General features: G+C 39.2%; 1 protein-coding gene across 1 annotated transcript; it reads left to right on the forward strand.

The window, feature by feature from the left end:
• Nucleotides 1-5641: 5641 nt before the first annotated feature.
• On the forward strand, nucleotides 5642-7417 carry LOC131233424 (uncharacterized). The gene is made up of 2 exons (XM_058230123.1): nucleotides 5642-6052; nucleotides 7153-7417. Exons 1-2 carry the CDS (start codon nucleotides 5861-5863, stop codon nucleotides 7375-7377), a joined length of 417 nt encoding a protein of 138 aa, XP_058086106.1. The 5' UTR covers nucleotides 5642-5860; the 3' UTR covers nucleotides 7378-7417.
• The last annotated feature ends 11941 nt before the right edge of the window (nucleotides 7418-19358 follow it).

Genomic DNA, 19358 nt, shown 5'->3' on the forward strand with positions numbered 1-19358 from the left:
CAACTTCACTACATGTTATTTACCATATATCGGGTTGATTTCAAGGCCCTAAAATGGAAAGGGGACAGTTAGGAAACTACCATTACAGGGATGTTTCATCTATTCTAGGGATTCTTAGTTGAAGCATTTCTTCAAACATGTAGGAGGCCATGGACAACGGCGGATATGGTTGCCACTGCCATGGTTGCTGCCCAATTTCTGGCCATTAAAAGAGGAAATGAGAGAGAAAGAGAGAGTACCTTTCACTTCATGTGCTCTGATTTCTTCTATTCTCGTCAGCTATTGGAGGGAGATCGATCAATGGCTGCTTTCAGGGAGATCAGGGAGATCGAGAGATGGAGGGAGGGAAATCAAGGAGATCGAGAGATGGAGGGAGAGGAAGGGAGAGAGATCGAGGAAGGCAAAGGGACAAGCGAGATGGGAGAGAGAAATCGAGGAAGGGAGAGGGCAGGGAGAAGTGCGCCGAACAAGAGAGAGAGAGAAGAGGGAGTGTGCGCCCGCAATAAGAGAGGGAAATGAAAAATTCCCTTCGGGTTTTCTGTTTTAATCACATCCTTTCACCGGCAGCCACGTTTCAAAAGCAGGGGCGTTTTTAGATGGTTGCCGGTGATTTCCATGATCACCGGCTTTTTCTTATAGTGAAGGGATGTGTGAGATTGAGATTGAGGGAGATAGAGAAGAGGGGCGGGAGATTGAGAGAGAGAGAGGGTCAAACATGAGAGGGAATAGGGTTGAGTGGAGGGAAATGGATGTTTTGTGAGAGGGGGAAAAGAAAAAGGCAGTGCGATTTTTCACAATTTTGCTTGCTACGGTTCTGCTACAGTTTTTAATCGTAGCTAAAATCTACTATGACCGTAGCCATTGCTCAATTCGTAACGGGCCCTCCACGGCTCACATTTGACGGGATCTGGATGGACGGCCTTGTCAAGGGCTTTGTGGGGTCCATCTTGATGCAATCGATATATCCACTCCGTCCATTAATTTTGTAATTTTTTTACAAGAGATAACCCCAACATTTAGGCAAATTGAAGGTCCAATTGAACCACACCATCGATCAATAGATTAATCTCCACTCTTTCCTATCATGTGGTCCACTTGAGCTTTCGATCTATTTCCTTTTTTGGGTTCCTGCACTAAAATAATCTTAAAAAATGGATAAACGTATTAGATGGAGTACACACATTTTAATGAGCCTCGTAGAGTCCCTTATGAGGTATCCAAGGTTGTATGTACATCTGGCGGAGTTAGTTTTTGGCTACGATTTGGACATTTTTAGCTACGGTTTTAAGTCGTAGCAAATGAGCTATGGTTTATAGTCGTAGCCAAAAGCTAGAATAGTCTGTAGCCTTTGATCATTTTTTTGGTAGTGAACGGTCTAGCTATCTTGGAAAAGTCCCTAATGAATCGGCAATAGTAACCTGTCAAGCTAAGAAAACTCGTCACTTCAGTAACTGAACCGGGCTACTCCCAGTCCTGAACTGCGGTCACCTTAGCAAGGTCCACAACTATTCCTTCCTTGGACACCACATGTCCCACGGACTTAACTTCTTCTTTCCAGAAGTCACATTTCTTTTACTGAACAAATAACTGGTTCTTCCTGAGAGTATCAAAGACTGCTCGCAAGTGCTCTTCGTAATCTTTCTGACTCTTGGAGTATATCAGGATGTCATCTATAAATACGATGATGAATCGGTACAGATATGGCCGAACCCGGTTCATAAGGTCCATGAACACGGCCGGTGCATTTGTGAGTCCAAATGACATCACAAGGAACTCGTAGTGCCCAAATCTAGTTCTAAATGTTATTTTCTGTACGCCCTCATCCCTGACACGCAATTGGTGATACCCTGATTGTAAGTCGATCTTTGAAAAATATTGTGCCCCTTTCAACTGGTCGAACAGATCATCAATCCTAGCTAGAGGATACTTGTTCTTCACTGTTACATGGTTCTACCTGCGATAATCAATACACAGTCGCAGTGATCCATTCTTCTTGTTCACAAACAACACAGGTGCTCCCCAAGGAGATGCACTTGGTCGTATGAAGCCTGCATCCAACAGATCATCGATCTGTCTCCTCAATTCCTCCATCTCACATGGAGGCATGCGATACGTCGGTAGAGATATAAGTGTCGCACTAGGCGCTAAGTTTATGGTAAAATCGATCTTACGCTGAGGAGGTAATCTAGGTATATTTCTGAACACGTCCATGAATTCTCAGACTATAGGCGTGTTTTCAAGTATCGGACCATCAACATTCTCTAGTAAGGTAGCATAACAACTAATACGGTAGTACCAACTGACCTGAACTGGGAAAGTAAAGGTCGTGCCCTAAGATCCATGGGCTGTCACCACTCTAGTATCGCAATCGATCTCTACCTTCATCTTGGTGAGCCAATATATACCGAGGATGACATCGTAATGACACAACGAGGCGATGATCAGGTCAACGAGTATTGTTCTGCTTCATAAGTCTATCGAGCAACCCTTACAAATCTTGGTAGTATCTGAGATGGTTCCTGTGGCGGTAAGGAGTCTCATCCCAACCATAGGAGTAGTTTTCAATGCTAGTCGCTTAACTGTTGCACATGATATTATTGAAATAGTGGACCCGGTGTCCACCAATAGGAAGACTGGTATACCTTAGATATGTGATGTGACTTTGAAAGCCAATAGTGCTACGATTGCTGTCTCGAAAGCCTCAACTGCAAGTGAGTGCACCCAAACTTGTTGAGGACGATTCGTCTGCACTGCCATAGGTTGTTGAGGTGGCCTAAAACGAGGTGCAGGTGGCCAATAAGTTGGCCGTGCAGGCGGTGCTGATCGTAGAGGTGGAGGTGGGATAGCTTAAGGTAACTGACGGTTGATCTTCTGAGGCGGCGTAAAGTCATTGTCCCTCATCCTGGTAAAACAGTAAGTGTTAGTATGGTCCAACCTCTTGGAGTAGGTGCACCACACATCTGATTGCCTAGGCTGTATCGGTGAGCCAAGAGCTTAGGAGGCAAATCTGGACATGGCCTCTTGCTGAGGAACGGTCTGCTCGGCAAATTAGGTCGAGGCTTCGGACCCATGGGTATATGTGTACGGGACAATCTATCCCCATCCTGCTCAGTTCACAGGGACATGTTCATTAGCTCAGCATAGTTGGGAATGCTAGCGCAACACATTTTCGTATGTATTTCAGGTTGCAGACCCACAGAAAACCTTCGCATTCGCATTGACTCGTCTACTAGTATCAAAGGAGCGTATCTGGCCAGCTCCGTAGAGCAGTTCTCATACTCTGCTACAGTCATCCCTCCCTGTCGAAGGGGAAGAACTCTCCCTCCTTTTCATTGTAGTAAGTGAGGGGAAAGTATTTCCCATGAAAGTGGGTCTCAAAAGCTTCCCACGTCCATACATACTCAGCAGCAACCATCTGTAGGATGTTGTCCCACCATAGACTAGCCTCCTTCTCAAACATGTATGTAACCAACTCAATGTGCTCTGTCTCAGTACAATGCAGTGGCTACAGCATCTTAGAGATGCGGTCAAGCCAGTTCTCGGTCTCCTCGAGTCTATGAGTACCCGCAAAAGTGGGAGGTTGGAAGCACTGGAATCACTCAAATAAGCCGCTGGCATTCATGTCTCCAGTAGGGTACACAGGTGGTGCAGGCGGGGCCACATTCATATTTTAGGCAAGAGCTCTCGCAATGGTGGTCCAAATTTGTTGTTGCTGCTGCATAAGGAGCATCATTTGCTCCAACCTATCAGGAGGAGAAGCCGCTTAAGGCAAGTGTGGCATCGAGGTAGACGCACAGTTCTGTTCTGGAACCAGTAGTGCAAAAGGTGTTGGCCCATTTGTGGGGCTAGTGGTCGGTAGAAAATCCAGCATAGTCTTGTGACTCGGGCTCAAACTAGGGTCCATGTGGCTATCGCTTAGGGGACGTGCCCCATCACTCGATTTACCAAAGGTAAGATGTGTCGTACTCCAGTGGCCTTAGGTGGCATTCACTATATATAACATAGGGTGCAACATGAGTGAGATTCAGAACAAGGTTACTTAATTTGTCAAAAATTTCATACAGTCCATAACAAAGGAAGCTTCATGCATTTCATTTAACCAAAATTGTCACAATACATGAATGTCGTCTTACATGGATCATGACAGAAGATGCATGTGAGCTAATCTAACAAAGCTTTAAACACTAAAACACACCAACAACTCTACCCTACTACTAAGCCTATCAAGGCTATAACATAGAAAGCAAGAAAAATAAGGAAAACCCAAAGACGACTGCAACATAGGACTACTCGTCCGAATCTGGTGATGGTGGAGGAGCACCCTTGTCCTGCATACAGCACAGGAGAGCTTTCAAGGAGCAAGACACCTTCTTAAACTTTGTTTCATGTAAGCTTGACTCTCGCCAAGCTTTTGCTTCACTTCGGCCCGAGTCTCTCTGACCTCCTATCTCAGGGCGACTTGGTTCTCCTCATGCTGAGCCAAGCAGGCTTCTAAGGTAACTCAACCACGGTGGTGCTCATGTGTAGCAGGAGGAGGGCCCCCATCAGAGTCTTGGGCCTCCTCTTCTTCTTCTTCTTGCTCCTCCTCATCACTTGCCTCACCATCACTTCCTCACCTTCATTGACTTCCTCAAATTCTTCTTCCTCCTCCTCGTCACTGCTCCCTTCCTCTTCTTCATCTCGTCACCATACTCATCACGTCGGGCTTGAAGTTGTCGCGGTCCAATGCCCATGTTGTTGAGTGTGGTGTCATTGATGAAATGGATCGGCGTAAGCTCATCCTCGTTAAGTCTGTAGCCGAATTCACGGGCAAGCTTGCATATGAGTTGGTCAAATGGGAGTGAAATATCCATCTTAATGGCACGTGCGGTCTGGACTGTCTGTAGTAGTACGTATGTAGGCAGACACAGCTTGTCTCCCTGCCCAGCTCTGTATAGGAAGTCCACCATTAAACACATGCATTTGCTGCAATTGCTCCACCTAGGATACACATTGCATGTGAATATGTAGTGGCGTAGGCGGAAGTCATGAGATGTCTCGGTCACTGGGAGGCAAAGAAATTGCGTGCGGCGATCTCATTCTCGTATACTTTTGAGATTCTTCTCGCTAGCATATACCTCTCCACGCGGAATCCCCATGATTCGGGATATCACACTAACATCGACAATGGCTTCCCGCCTTTCCACGGGGTTAGTGAACTGTAGGGGCTCCAGCAGTGGATCTTGTATGTGGTTGTAGAAGGCTTGGACAGTACTCTCACACCCACGTGACTTGCCTTCGAACATGGGACCCCACCCAGCGTCTAACAGGAGGTCCATCACCGGATAAAGCCCAAATAGTCTTTCGTCTACATGTGCTTCAATAATAACTCTACGGCCTTGAAACCTACTATGTCTGATGCTCGTCAGCAGAGCTTTTTCTAGAGGAACTTGGGGATCGAGATCCTGCTTCATCCTTCGATCTCGCTCAACGCTAGTGCTAGCCTCAAAATGTTTTATGTGATGGGCCTCAACATAATTGATACATTGTTCTATGGATGTTTTCATTACTGTCATTTTCTTTAAATTGATACATTGTGCACTGCTGATGGATTTTTAAGCTTAGTATGCAGATGCTACATCTTAGGCAAATGATAGTGAATTGCTTGGCCGTTTGAAGCTAACCTTTGCGCAAAATGCAACAGCCACATCCATTTTTGATACCTTACAAGATCAGCTATCCTTCCAAGGAGTTTTGTAGTCTCTTCTTCCCTCTCTATTATCGTTTTCAGTGTGATTTTGACTTGTCCTGGTTGATCTGCTTCTTATTGGATAATACCTGGAATTTTCTGAAGCCTTGATGACACACATGTAAATGAGAGATGGATGTGCAGATGGTGACATGGGAGTCCATTTCCTTTATGTGGTGTCTCTTCTCACTTCCTATTTGGATTTTGTTTTCAAATTATAAGATGAGGGTTTTAGTGTATTGCTATTCTTTTGACATGGTGCCATGTTGTCACAGGAAGTTCATTCTCATGCACCAGGTAGGCCACACAGTTTCTTATGGGCAGGTCTGCTATCCATTGCTTTTATACATAATATCCAATCTTATGAGTAGGCCAATGTGATTTTTTATTTGATGATATTCATGGTGGGCCCACCTCATGCATGGATTGAATGTCCTATGCACTTGACATATTCATGGAGTGTTAAGCTTAGCTAGTATCTGGTGATAGTAAACCATTACTCACTTTCTACACGTCATGTTACAAGAAAAAGAAGATCGGTGATAGGAAATCAATACTCACTTTCTACTTGTCATGTTACTTGAATAAAAAAAGAAGGAAAAAGTCAAAATTTATTTAAAGAAAGAAGCAAACAACAACTACTAAAAGAAAAAAAAAGGCTAGCCACAACACCAACTTGCAACTAAACCACAACTCGTAACTCTGAAAACAAAAAACAAGAAAGGCCAAACCAAAGATGTTGGAGGAAAGCCTAAAATAAAAGGGGAAAAAATATGTGGGATGTATAGGCATATAGCTAGGTTATGATCTTGCATCTGAAATTAAAGGTTTCTTAAGGGTTAGGCGTGACAATCTTTCAGTCCAACATGAACTTTTGTAGCTTTTGAATTTCTCAACATCACAAAATGTTTCATGCAGGCTATTTAAGTAGTGTGGGTTTGTCGTTGACCCTAAAGATTTATCCTTTTTTTCTTATGCTTCTTTATGTTTTTGCACGAAATAGGGAGCTACAACTTATAGATGACTGGGAATTGCTTTTGGTATTCCTTGAAATAGGGTTCACGGTTCCTTTCTGCTCAACTAACATATGTTTAATAGTTGTTGATATGAAGAATCACCCCTTACAATTTACTATTCATTCCTCATGTTGTTTCCATGTTCTCATGTGGCGTTATGATTTATTTTTGAATCCTTCAAAGGCTTAGCATCAGGTTCATCCTATGTACATGTGAACTTTGGTTCGTGGCTTTTATTAATATTGTAATCTAGTTGCAGGAGTAGATTCTGCTGGTTTCAAAACATGCAAACCCTGTGTAATAATAAAACTTTCTTATATAATGCATTGATGAAGTAGATTGTAAGTTGTTATGTGGTATTTTCTAATGTTTTCCCTGTTCTCACCAATGAGTACTTTCTTTGAGCAGGGTTTTTTCATGAATCTGCAGCCATCTGAAGCAGAGGCAGGTTTTGATATCTGGGTCCCTCCGAATGCTGATGAAGAATCTTTGGAGAAACGCATTGCTGAAGAATGGGCACCTTCTTCCCGTAACTTGACATTTGAGGTATGGAAGAACTTTATAGTCTTTGATTATTTCTATAATTTATGTAGGTTTAATTTGAGCATTCGCCGAGTACTTGCTCCTGAATGAGCTAAAGTTTATTATTAAGCATCTCCCAAATTTCTAATTATCCTAATGTTAGTATTTATTTTCTGAAGTCATGCCATCTACTGTAGTATCCAACTTTTTTGAACTTTTTTTTTTCTTTTGAGAGGCCATGGAAGAGCATGTACTTTAGAAACTATGGGAATTGTTGTTTGGGTTAACCCCACTTAGGCCATTTCCTCTTTATTGAATTGAGTTATCAAATTTGTGAGTGGGATTCTTATTAAACAATTGTGTGAATTATTTTTTGAATGACTATTAGGTGTAAGATTCAAAATAAATAGTAAAAAAAAAAAAAAAAAAAATTGATGATATTTTTTTTCATTTACAGATATTTTAGCGACGGACCAAATCCATCGCTAATTTCTAAACAAGTTGAAAATTGACAGATTTAGGTCCGTTGCTTTACTCATATTAACGACGGACCTTATCCGTCACTAATATTTTTAATGACGACTAATTCGAGTGGGTTTTTTCGAATTTCAGCGACGGATTTTTTATTTTTTGCAACGGATCTTATCTGTTAGTAATCTGCGACAGACTTTATCCATTGCAGATTGAACAACGGATTTTATCCATTGGAAAAAAAAAGACCCAGTAAACAGTGACGGACCAAGCAACGGACGAAATCCATTGTTTATTTGGTTTTACGACAGATTTGGTCCGTCGCAAATCTGTGATTTTGGTGTAGTGATACATGTTTGTATTACAAGGTGAGTCTAAGAGCTTGGATTGAAAATAATGTTTAAAGCATAAATTTGATGCTTAAGAATTACTAAGCCAAGGGATGAATCTTATGAAACCAAGACTGAAGATTTTAAGACCTCAAGATTCATGGAAACCAAGTAGAGAAGGAAGTCGAAAGTGCAAAGTGTAGAAATTCAGAAAAATTGAACTTCACTGTTGATGACATCAAACACCCTTCGATGGCAGCATCGAAGTAAGTGTTCAATTGCATCGAGAATTACATGAAAATCAAGTTTTCTTATTGGACTAAATGGGCACACTTTTCGATGACATCGAAGACATGTTCGAGTGATCGAAGACCCCTTTCAATGACAATGAAACCTATTCGATGGCACCGAGAATTTTAAAATTTTTGGAGCAACTTATTGGAACATTTTGGACAATTTTTTGATTGATCAAACACCCTTCGATGACATCAAATATCTGTTCGATGACACCAAAGGTATGTTCGATGACATTGAAGATTTAGCAATACGAAAGGGTGTGACTTTCAAATTCGATTCAAACTGGGATTCTACCTTTGATGCGATCAAAAGTTGTTCGATGACATCGAAGGCGTTACGTAGAGCATAAATTTTAGGCGGTTTCTAAAGTCAGCCGAACAAAGACTATATTTGGATTCTTCTAGGAGTTCTAAACACAAATTAGGGTTCAAGGAGTAGAGTAAAAGGGTGGAGCAAGCCTTTGAAAGAGCTTTTCTCCTTCCTTAGTTTATTTTTAATGTTTTGTTTGAGAGTTTTAGTCTTAATCATGTATATGGTTAACTAAACCTGTTAGCTAGAGCTAAGAGGTGAAGCTTGTAGTTTGTTTAGATGTTTATCTTACTTCGATTCAAGTTTATGTTGAACTTTATTGATTTCTAGTTTGATTAAAGGAATATTTTCAGTTTTCTATAGTTTATTGTGACTCCAATTGTAGTAGATGCCGTGAGAGTTTTGAATATCTTTTTACTTATTTTAAGTTGTGAGATTTGTAAAATTCGTTATTCACCATTGTCTCCTGGGCATGGTGGATGGTTGAAGTACCTTCTGATTATCACAATAGTTCTTTATGTCGAAACTAATTCAATGAAAAGTTTGAGATTATTTTAACTATTCCATCTTCCAACTGGATAGGATGGGACTTTGATTCCAGTTGTGTTTATTGAATCAAGTAAGGTAGTATCTTAATAACTGTAAGTGGATCCTTGGTGCTCTAGTTCCTCTTTTGAATGATAGTTTATTCACAATTATTCTCAACTATTCCAGATTTTATTTTAGCTCCGATTCTAATTCTAGTTATAGTTTATTTCAGAATACGTACAAGACAAGTCCTTGTGGATTCGACCTTGGTCTCACCAAGTTATTACTATATTGCGACCCTGCACTTGGGGTTGTGCACAAGTTTTTGGTGCCGTTGCAAGGGACTTTAGCTACGTTTTTTTTTAAAATTGATTAGTATTGGAGTTAGTTTAAGATTAGGATTAGGATTAGGATTAAAATTTTGTTGTGTTTTAAGTTAGGACTTTTCCAGAGTTATTTTTAGAAATTAACTTTGTTTTTTGTTTTGTAAAATCCTAACGTAGCAACTCCAATCCGGTAACTTCTCTCCAACTCTCTCTTATTTTTAGATTTCTTATTTGCTGTAGTTTTTAATTTTCTTTTTCTTACGTTTTACTTGTTTAAAACTTAAGGGTTGTGAGTGTTTCATGCCCAAGTGGGTTCGTGACAACACTCAGCATCTCTTAAGTGGAAGATTAGTCGAAGGGTTATATATCCATTGTCGGATTAGACACCACTTGAGATCCTCTGAGTTAATTGAAGTAATGGCTGCAAATCAACCTCAACATCCAGTTGAGGAAGTTCAAGATGAGAATAAGGTTCATCATGCTCCCCCACCTCAAACTTTACAAGATTACTTACAACCAGCGGGAGTGAGTACACCTTCCTGCATGGTGTTTTTACTTAATGCAGGAAACATGGATTTTAAACTGGGAGTGATACAACTCCTTCCTAAGTTTCATGGACTAGACTCTGAAAGTCCATACTTGCACATTGAAGAATTTGACGAGATAGTTGCCACGTTGCTCTTTCCAAACGTGTCTGAAGACACAGTAAGACTGAAGTCGTTTCTCTTCTCATTGAAAGAGAAGGCTAAGTCTTGGCTGCACTGCTTAAAGCCAATGTCTATCGGCACATGGGCTGAGATGACTCGGGAATTTCTTAAAAAGTTCTTCCCATTTCATAAAATAAATACTTTAAGGAAAGAAATCATGAACTTCGCCCAAAAAGAGGAAGAAACCTTCTTCCAATGCTAGGAGAGTTCAAGGACCTCACAAATTCATGTCCACATCATGGATATGAAATCTAGCAGGTAATAAGTTTTTTCTATAATGGACTGACTTCGTCCATGCGCCAGTTTGTAGAGATGATGTGTAACGGTGAATTCATGAACAAGGAGGCTGATGATGCATGGGACTATCTTGATCAACTTGCATAGAACGTGCAATCATGGGATACTTCCCCAAGACCCACCACATCTAAGCCTACTCAGTCAGGAGAGAAAGGACGAATGTACGTCTTAAAGGAAGAAGACGACATGAGTATAAGGGTGGCCAATGTCTCAAGGAAAGTCGAGGCTATGAAACTTAAGAAGGTGGAAACTGTCAAACTCGAGGAGGTTAGGGAAGTTGTTTGCGGTATTTGTGCTAGCAACATATATGTAACGCAGGATTGTCCTACAATTCCTCCTTTTCAAGAGCCATTGAATTAACAATCAAATGCCGTAAGCAATTACCATCGACCATTCAGCGGACCTACCTCAAATACTTATAATTCCAACTGAAGGAACCATCCAAACTTCAGTTGAAGGAACAGACAAATGGCCAATCCTCAAGAGGCCCTTACTCAATTTCTTAATCAAAGGAGGCCTCAAGAGAATATGATTCAAAAATTAATGCAAAACCAAGAGCTATTCAACTAGAAAACAGTGCAAGCATTCTAGGATAGCAAAACAACAATGGGATTGTTTGTATTGTGAATTCAAATGATTGAGTCACACATAGCATTTGGGGAGAAAGGGACGTTTCCAGCCTAACCCTTTCCCAATCCGGAGCCATAATGTGAAATCAGTGACCCGAGCTCTTCCAATCAACATGTGGAACAAGCCAAGTACATCATCACTCTTAGAAGTAGAAAGGAAATTGATAAAACCATCTCGACAAAGGTTGAGAAGCCCAAAGACTCAAAAAAATCTAAGAAGGATGATGGACTTAGCGACATCCCACATGAGATAGAACTAGACTCCCAAAATAAGCAGACTGTGCCATTCCCCCAGCGGTTGATTGCACCAAAACCTCTATCTAACTCACAAGATATTTTCGAGGTGCTTAAACAGGTGAAAGTTAATATCCGTCTATCGGATGTCGTTAAACAAATCCCTTCATATGCCAAGTTCTTAAAAGATCTATGCACCACCAAAAGACGACAAAACATACAAAAAAAAAAAATCTTTTTGACGAAGAAAGTATCCTCAAGCAAGATGTGCCACAAAAATATAAGGATCCCTATAGCCCAACCGTCACTTATGTAATTGGGAATCACTGGATTGAACATGTATTCCTTGACTTGTGGGCGAGTGTAAATCTGATCCTTTACTCGGTCTATGAACAGTTAGGTCTAGGTGAATTAAAACCCACCTAGACTACACTACAACTTATTGATCGTTTGGTTCGCATACTGAGAGGCATGATTTAGGATGTGTTGGTCCAAGTCGATAAATTCTACTATCTAGTGGATTTTATCATTTTAGATACTCAACCTATCATATACGTGAGCACTTATATTCCTGTCATTCTGGGTCGTTTATTCCTAGCCATATCGAATGTTATCATTAATTGTGGGAATAGAGTGATGAATTTATCTTTTGGAAGCATGACATTGGAGCTCAATATTTTTTTCAATATGAGCAAACAATCAGAGGATGTTGACAATACCCACGATATTAACATGATCAATTCATTCATGAAAGATAGAGCACTTTTGACTCTATACTCTGACCCTTTGGAGATGTGCTTGACCCACTCCCCTGATTTAGATGATGACATGATTAGGGAGATGGATTCCGTACTTGATGCGACACCGGTACTTGAAATTAACCAGTGGAGGCCACAATTTGAAATTTTGCCCTAAACTGATATAGTCCCTCTACCGTCTAGTCTCAAGTCACCGAAGCTTGACCTAAAACCTTTGCCCTTCGATCTTAAATATATCTATTTAGGTTAAGAAGAGACATACCCAGCGGTGATTTCTTCCCACCTTGATGAAAAAAGAGAGTATGCTCATTTCTACTCTCAAAGAGTATAAAGGAGCCCTTGGATGGTCGATTACTAACCTTAAGGGAATTGACCCTTTGATTTATACTCACCGCATTTACTTAGAAGAAAATGCAAAGACCTCCTAACAACCACAACATCGATTAAATCCAACCATGAAGGAAGTGGTTAAAAGTGAGGTACTTAAGTCGTTGGATGTGGGTATCATATATCCTATATCCGATAGTCAATGGGTGAGTCCAACTCAGGTGGTTCCTAAGAAGTCCGGAATCACCATTATAGCCAATGCTGATAATGAACTCATGCCAAATAAAGTAACTACTAGTTGGAGAATGTGCATTAATCAAAATTTGGAAAGGCTAGCCAATACCGTCATAAGGAATGACCACTTTCCTTTGCCTTTCATTGATCAAATTTTTGAAAGGCTAACTGGTCACTCTTACTACTGTTTCCTCGATGGATATTTGGGCTGCAACTAAATAGAGATAGCCCTTAAAGATCAATAAAAGACAACATTCACATGTCCATTTGTGTAACACCTCGAACTTTTCAATACTTAAGTATTGAAAGTTCTTGAGTGTTATCATAAAATTTAACTTATTATATACATATGTACGATACCAATCTAACTATTATAACCTCACATCCATTCTCCAACACAAATCTGAACTTTGGGAATAATCTCCATTCATAAATCAAGCCATCTGACTGTTGATTTTAAGACAAGACCATCCATCATGTGATTTGACATATGTACCATTCCTTAAGTGAATTGGTGAATAACTCTTTATCCATAATGATTTAGATGTAAGTTACTTTGTAAGAATTGTTTATAAAGGTGCATACAACCATGTATAACCATTAGATTTCACAAAACTCTTAGATCAACAATAATTATGAAAATGTCATTAACCTATATCCCTGAATTCTAAATCACATAGTTCCCACGATCCGTTTAATGTAAAATTTTATATCATACTTATGTATTATAAATTACTATACATGTCAAATTTCGGCCCTTAGATCACTGTAAAAGTGACCCAATTGACAAATCATCCCCTAAATTGTTGATTTTGGTGTCTATAGAGTGAAGAAACCTCGTGGGTAGTGGTAGTAGGATATTACCCTTCACATGAACGACTTGGATTGCCCATCATATGGACCAAGTGTGAAATATGAAGACCCTACTTTGGTAGACTTTTCCTTAAGCGCGAAGTTATACTGTCAAGGCCTGTCAAATCCTTATAAATCTAGATCTTCCGATTTAACCACTTACTTTCATCCATTGCAACTCAAATTTGGACCACACTTTGGTCTCATATGACTACGAGGTTATACAAAATTTAGACCCCAATCAATGATCCTACACCATTGAATGTGGAAGCCAATTCCTTCTTTTTGACACAGAAGGTGAAATTTCAGATCTAGGCTTTTTTCACCATTGATCAACCATCAAATTTTGTCCAATGTTTACCTATATGGGCTACACATTTCTTTTAAAATTGGTCTCTGATCATTATGCGTGGATCACTAATTGAGATTAAGTTCATTTCAACGCCCTCTAGGAGAATTTCAAGATAAGCTTATTAAGGTGCAAATCTACTTTATATTTGGGCTTATGGGCCAACATGACCTGATTAGATTGATGAGTGAAATGAATTTCCTAAAAATTCATCATAGTGGACCCCATTGATTCCGTATGATCGAACTAAAGGTGTAACTTCCGCATTCCAGCGCACAAGGAGTTCTGTTATGTAAGTAACTTCTTACGGTAATAATCACCCATATGTTGTTGCATCGTGTGGCCCACTCGGAGATCAGATCTGACTCTAACTTGGGGTCATGGGCCACCATGACGTATGGAAGAAGATGAAAGGCATGGATCTCCCAGAGCGAGATCGCAAGTGGACCCCACCAAAGCAGCAACCGAATAAGACCAGAGCCTCCCTGCGGTGTAACAATGTTCGAGGAAATTTTGACTTTGATCTTCCTCTTGTTTGCACACTCTTACGCAACCTCCTCTACCACATCTGAGTCGTCCAATCTCCACCTAATGGAAATCCGACGCCCCTGACGAAAGAAGGATTCATGAGGAATGAGGAAACACGACTTTCATTTGCCTCTTTCAAAAAGAAAACTGCACCATGCGGAAGTTCTTTCGTGAAACCCACTAATCGAAGGTTGTTGGACCTTTGATCTGTAGTATCTACGAGCTCCATCTGATTGATCTAAACCCTCCACTAAAGACGAATCGAAGAGAAACTGTGTTAGTGCAAACCTGCCATTGACGCAGTCCATCTTCCTCGCCAAGAAACGACAGCCGTGGAGAACTATCCAGCCACCGTTTTTCGATCTTAACCAACCACAAAGGGGCCTACAATCTCAGCAGATGATCCAAGTAAGAAGGAGGAGAAAGAATGGAACAACATTATGACGTGAATGTCTAGCCATATGCAAGAAGTTTGCACGACTGTGTAACTAGAACCGAAAATCCTCTTCAATGCAGAAATCCCTACCAATCCCTATATAAACGTGTTCTCCAAGTCATCTAGCAAAAAAATAAAATTAAAAAAGAAGAGAGAGAGAGAAAGAGAGAAAGAAAAGAGAGAGAGAGAGAGAGAGGGAAAGAAGGAAAGCCAGAAAGAGACAGGGTGATCTCGAGTTGAGGCACCGCACTAAGCTGTCGCACTAGGTCGAGTTAACTCATCCAAGTGTGGGCCAAGTCCAGATTGTCTCTGGTCGAGTAGAGAGATAAAAATAGAGGAGAAGAAAGAAAAGAAAAAGATGAGAGAGAGAGAGAGAATCAAGCTGAGTTGACTCGGCAAGTCGGCCCACCATGTTAAGTATGAGTTGGGCCAAACATGGGTTGAGTTCCAGAACTAGGACATGTACAATTAACTTTAACATCATCGGTAGATGAACCAACTCTTGAGAAGTGAGAGTTTTTTCCTTTAGGCTTACCTTAATTTAAGTTGATATGAATTATCTTGCCTTTTACTTGCTTTCATGTTATTATAATTCTCTCTCTGAAATTGTTTTATTTTACCATTAACAATTATTTACCCTTTGGGTTATGTGATGATGTTAATTACAAGTAATCTTTATTATTTTTACATGGGGCGATGGATAGAAGCCTTGCCCTTGCCTTTACCAATTTTGTTGAGTTTGCCCTTATTACTCTCCTTTTATTGAGTTGGCCATTGCCACTCTCCTCTTTGTTGAGTTAACCATTGTTACTGTTCTCTTAGTTGAGTTGGCCATTGCCACTCTCCTCTTTATTGACTTGGCTATTGCCACTCTCCTCCTTGTTGAGTTAGCCATTACTACTGTCCTCCTTATTTTGTTAGCCTTGTGCTACGTACCTTTAAGGCTTGAGCATGTGTCATAGAATTTCAAAACTCCAATGATTCAGTTTACATTCCCTTTATTGCAAGTGATGTATTAAAGGTATTACAACTAGTGATTCAATATCTAATTATGGACGTAATGTGCTTTTTATAAGACCCTCTTAGTGGATGCGTAATTCCATGGGTTTGGGTAGTGGTGTACAAATCGATGTAAGTAATTCACAATGCCTGTTACATCACTTCCGGGATTGGATGTCGCAAATAGTCACTCCATGAACAAATTGTGTCATATAATTCATTCAACTCATATGTTATGCTGCCAAGAGGTGTTCACATAAATCCATATTAAACGTGGGACACGCCAACGAATCTCTATAGAATAGGATGCGGGGTGAGCTGGATAACTCTAAATCATTTTCCACATTGTGTGATCGCTAAGTGTGATGAATCACATATACTTTGCTAGGCATGCATCTCATGTAGGTTACTTGTGCATATTGATACCTCTCGTAGTAGTGGAGTACGGGACGTATCGGAACCCTTACATTACTTTTATAAATCTCTTGAATTATTGTTAATCTTAAAGAATAACCATCACTATGATTAGGGTGTTAACTCTCTACAACCGTACATATAATGCATGTGATGTATAGATTGAAGACTTAGAGGACCATCTCTCTATGGAAGATTATACTGAAAGAATAAGAAGATAGTTTTATGTTTAGTTTTATTTATTTCCGCTCCGAACTTTGATAATATAATAAGCTCCCATTGAGAGGGCATTTGATAATTTATAGAATTCTTTTATTCTAATGAAATAATAAATACAGTCGATTTTATTCTTGTGAATGGTTTACCTTCATGAATGTAATTGAATGTGATCTAAATGAAACAAAAAAGGTACAATTTCTATACATTATTAACACCTGATTTTCTCAAGCATGAGTATAAACTCTGGCCGTAAAAATTTCAGGATATTACAGTTGGTATCAGAGAATAAGAATGAGATTAACTGGGCCTGAGGGAGTGGACCATCACAAGCCTTACGCAATTAGGAGATATAATGAATTAGATACATACACCCAATTGAATTTCCAAAGGAACTAGGGAGTTAAGTAATTAGAAACCTATATTCAGGTCACCCATTAGAAATATTAAGTTAGACGTGAAAATTTAGATACTGTGAATCTAGGTACCCCCATAATAAATCTCCAAAATTCTGAATATACTTATTCTGAACTAAAATTCATCCTCAAATAGAGACACAATCAAGAAGAACAAGTTTCCCTTAGAAGAATAGAGACTTTCTAATTTATTTTAAGATTTTCGACTACTACAATGAAATTCTGACATATTGTGAAATCCCCATTAGTTGCAAAAAGAAGACACATCAGAAAATTTTAAAATTTTTCCAATACATCACTTAAGTCTCCATCAACCTTCTTCTAAAATTTTATCTCAATGGGGTATGTAAAAAAATTCTATAAAAATCCAACAGTAACAAAAATCAGTAGAAATAGCTACTGGACAGAAAGCTTTTATACACCTCACAAGGGTAAAACACCCGCCAAACTGCTGAATGTTATCTTGTGAAAATTTTTGGAGTCTCAAGAATAAGTCATGGGCTTAAGGTCCAAATTTTAAATAAATTGGATGTATGAATCGGAAATGAAAATTCTTGGAGTGACAAATTGTCAATATAAAACGATTTTGGGCATTTACAATGTTCATATAAAGGACGACACTAAAAGTTAGGTTCAACAATGAATGGATGATTTGGCCTATCCTTTATGAAATCTAGGATGCTTTCATCCAGGCAAAACAATTTTTCCAAGTTTGTAGAGTAATCGGGACCATGGAATTACGAGCCATATTCAAGTAAGGCATGAGCGGTTTAATTCGAATACCAAATCTTAGGGTCAAGATTTTCATTTAAGGAGGGTCGGTTGCAGCGTCCCAATTTTTGATAGCCATTTAAATGCATGCCTAGACATATATACCTATATCATGAAGAATACAGTGAAAACTTAAAACACAATGAATCTATATACACGATAGAAGTAAATAAATTTTGGGGACGAAATTTTGTTTAAGGGTAGTAGATTGTAACACTCCGAACTTTTCAATACTTGAGTATTGAAAGTTCTTGAGTGTTACCATAAAATTTAACTTATTATGTACATGTGTACGATACCAATCTAACCATTATAACCTTACATCCATTCTCCAACACGAATCTGAACGTTGGGAATAATCTCCGTTCATAAATCAAGCCATATGACCGTTGATTTTAAGACAAGACTATCCATCTTGTGATTTGGCATATATACCTTCTCTTAAGTGAATTGGTGAATAACTCTTTATCCATAATGATTTAGGGGCCTATTTGATTTTACATGGTACATGTAAATCATGGTAAACAAGTAATTATTACTTTTTCACCTTTTTTTAAAAATATGAGAGTAATTCCACCTCGAAAATCGAAACAAAAGTGTTGACTTAAATATGAGGACCCCACCATAATGTATATGATATATCCGCACCGTCCATCTTTTTTATTAGAACATTTTGGATCATGAACCGAAAAATGAGGCAGATCTAACACTTAAATGGCCCACACGAAAGGAAACAATGACCTTAATTCGTCCACCATTGAAAGTTATTTTCTTCACTAGGCCCACATTGAGGTTTTTTCATAATCTAACCCATTCATAGGGTCACACAAACATGGATAAGTGGAAAACATACATCTCAATGGGCCCCACATTGATGTTGTAAATTTCTCGATTTAACTGTTAAAAAAGTAAGTTGTCACATCTGCATTGGGAAAGATGGGTAATTACCTAAGTAAATAATTATTACCAATTTACATGGTAATTACACTTGAGCTAAGAATCAAACAGGCCTTAGATGTAAGTTCATTTGTAAAAATTATTTAGAAATGTGCATACAACCATGTAAAACCATTACATTTCACAAAACTCTTAGATTAGCAATAATTACAAAAATGTCATTAACCTAAACCCCTGTATTCTAGATCGCATGGTTAACACAATCCGTTTGATGTGAAATTTTATACCATGCCTATGTATCATAAATTAACCATACATGTCAAGTTCCGGCCCTTAGATCATTGTAAAAGTGATCCAATTGACAAATCAGCCCCATAACTGTTGATTTTGGTGCCTACCAACTCTTTATAAATCTGGATCTTCCGATTTAACCACTTTCTTCCATCCATCACAACTCAAATTTGGACCACACTTTGGTCTCATATGACTACAAGGTTATACAAAATTTAGACTTCGATCTATGATCCTACATCATTGAATGCAAAAGTCAATTCCTTCCTTTTGACACAAAAGGTGAAATTTCAGATCTAGGCTATTTCTACCATCGATTAACCACCAAATTTTGTCCAATTATTTACCTATATGGACTACACATTTCTTTCAAAATTGGTCCTTGATCATTATAAGTGGACCGCTAATTGAGAATTTCAAGATAAGCTTATGTAAGGCTCGGATCTACTTCATATTGGGGCTCGTGAGCCAACATGA

Source organism: Magnolia sinica, chromosome 18, assembly GCF_029962835.1.
Source record: "Magnolia sinica isolate HGM2019 chromosome 18, MsV1, whole genome shotgun sequence".
In the NCBI taxonomy this organism is placed as follows: Eukaryota; Viridiplantae; Streptophyta; class Magnoliopsida; order Magnoliales; family Magnoliaceae; genus Magnolia; species Magnolia sinica.

Coding starts and splice junctions, on each gene's coding strand:
- LOC131233424 (XM_058230123.1), top strand. CDS start 5,861: ATGGATGTGCAGATGGTGACATGGGAGTCCATTTCCTTTATGTGGTGT. Junction 6,053..7,152: donor ACACAGTTTCTTATGGGCAG/GTCTGCTATCCA, acceptor TTCTTTGAGCAG/GGTTTTTTCATGAATCTGCA.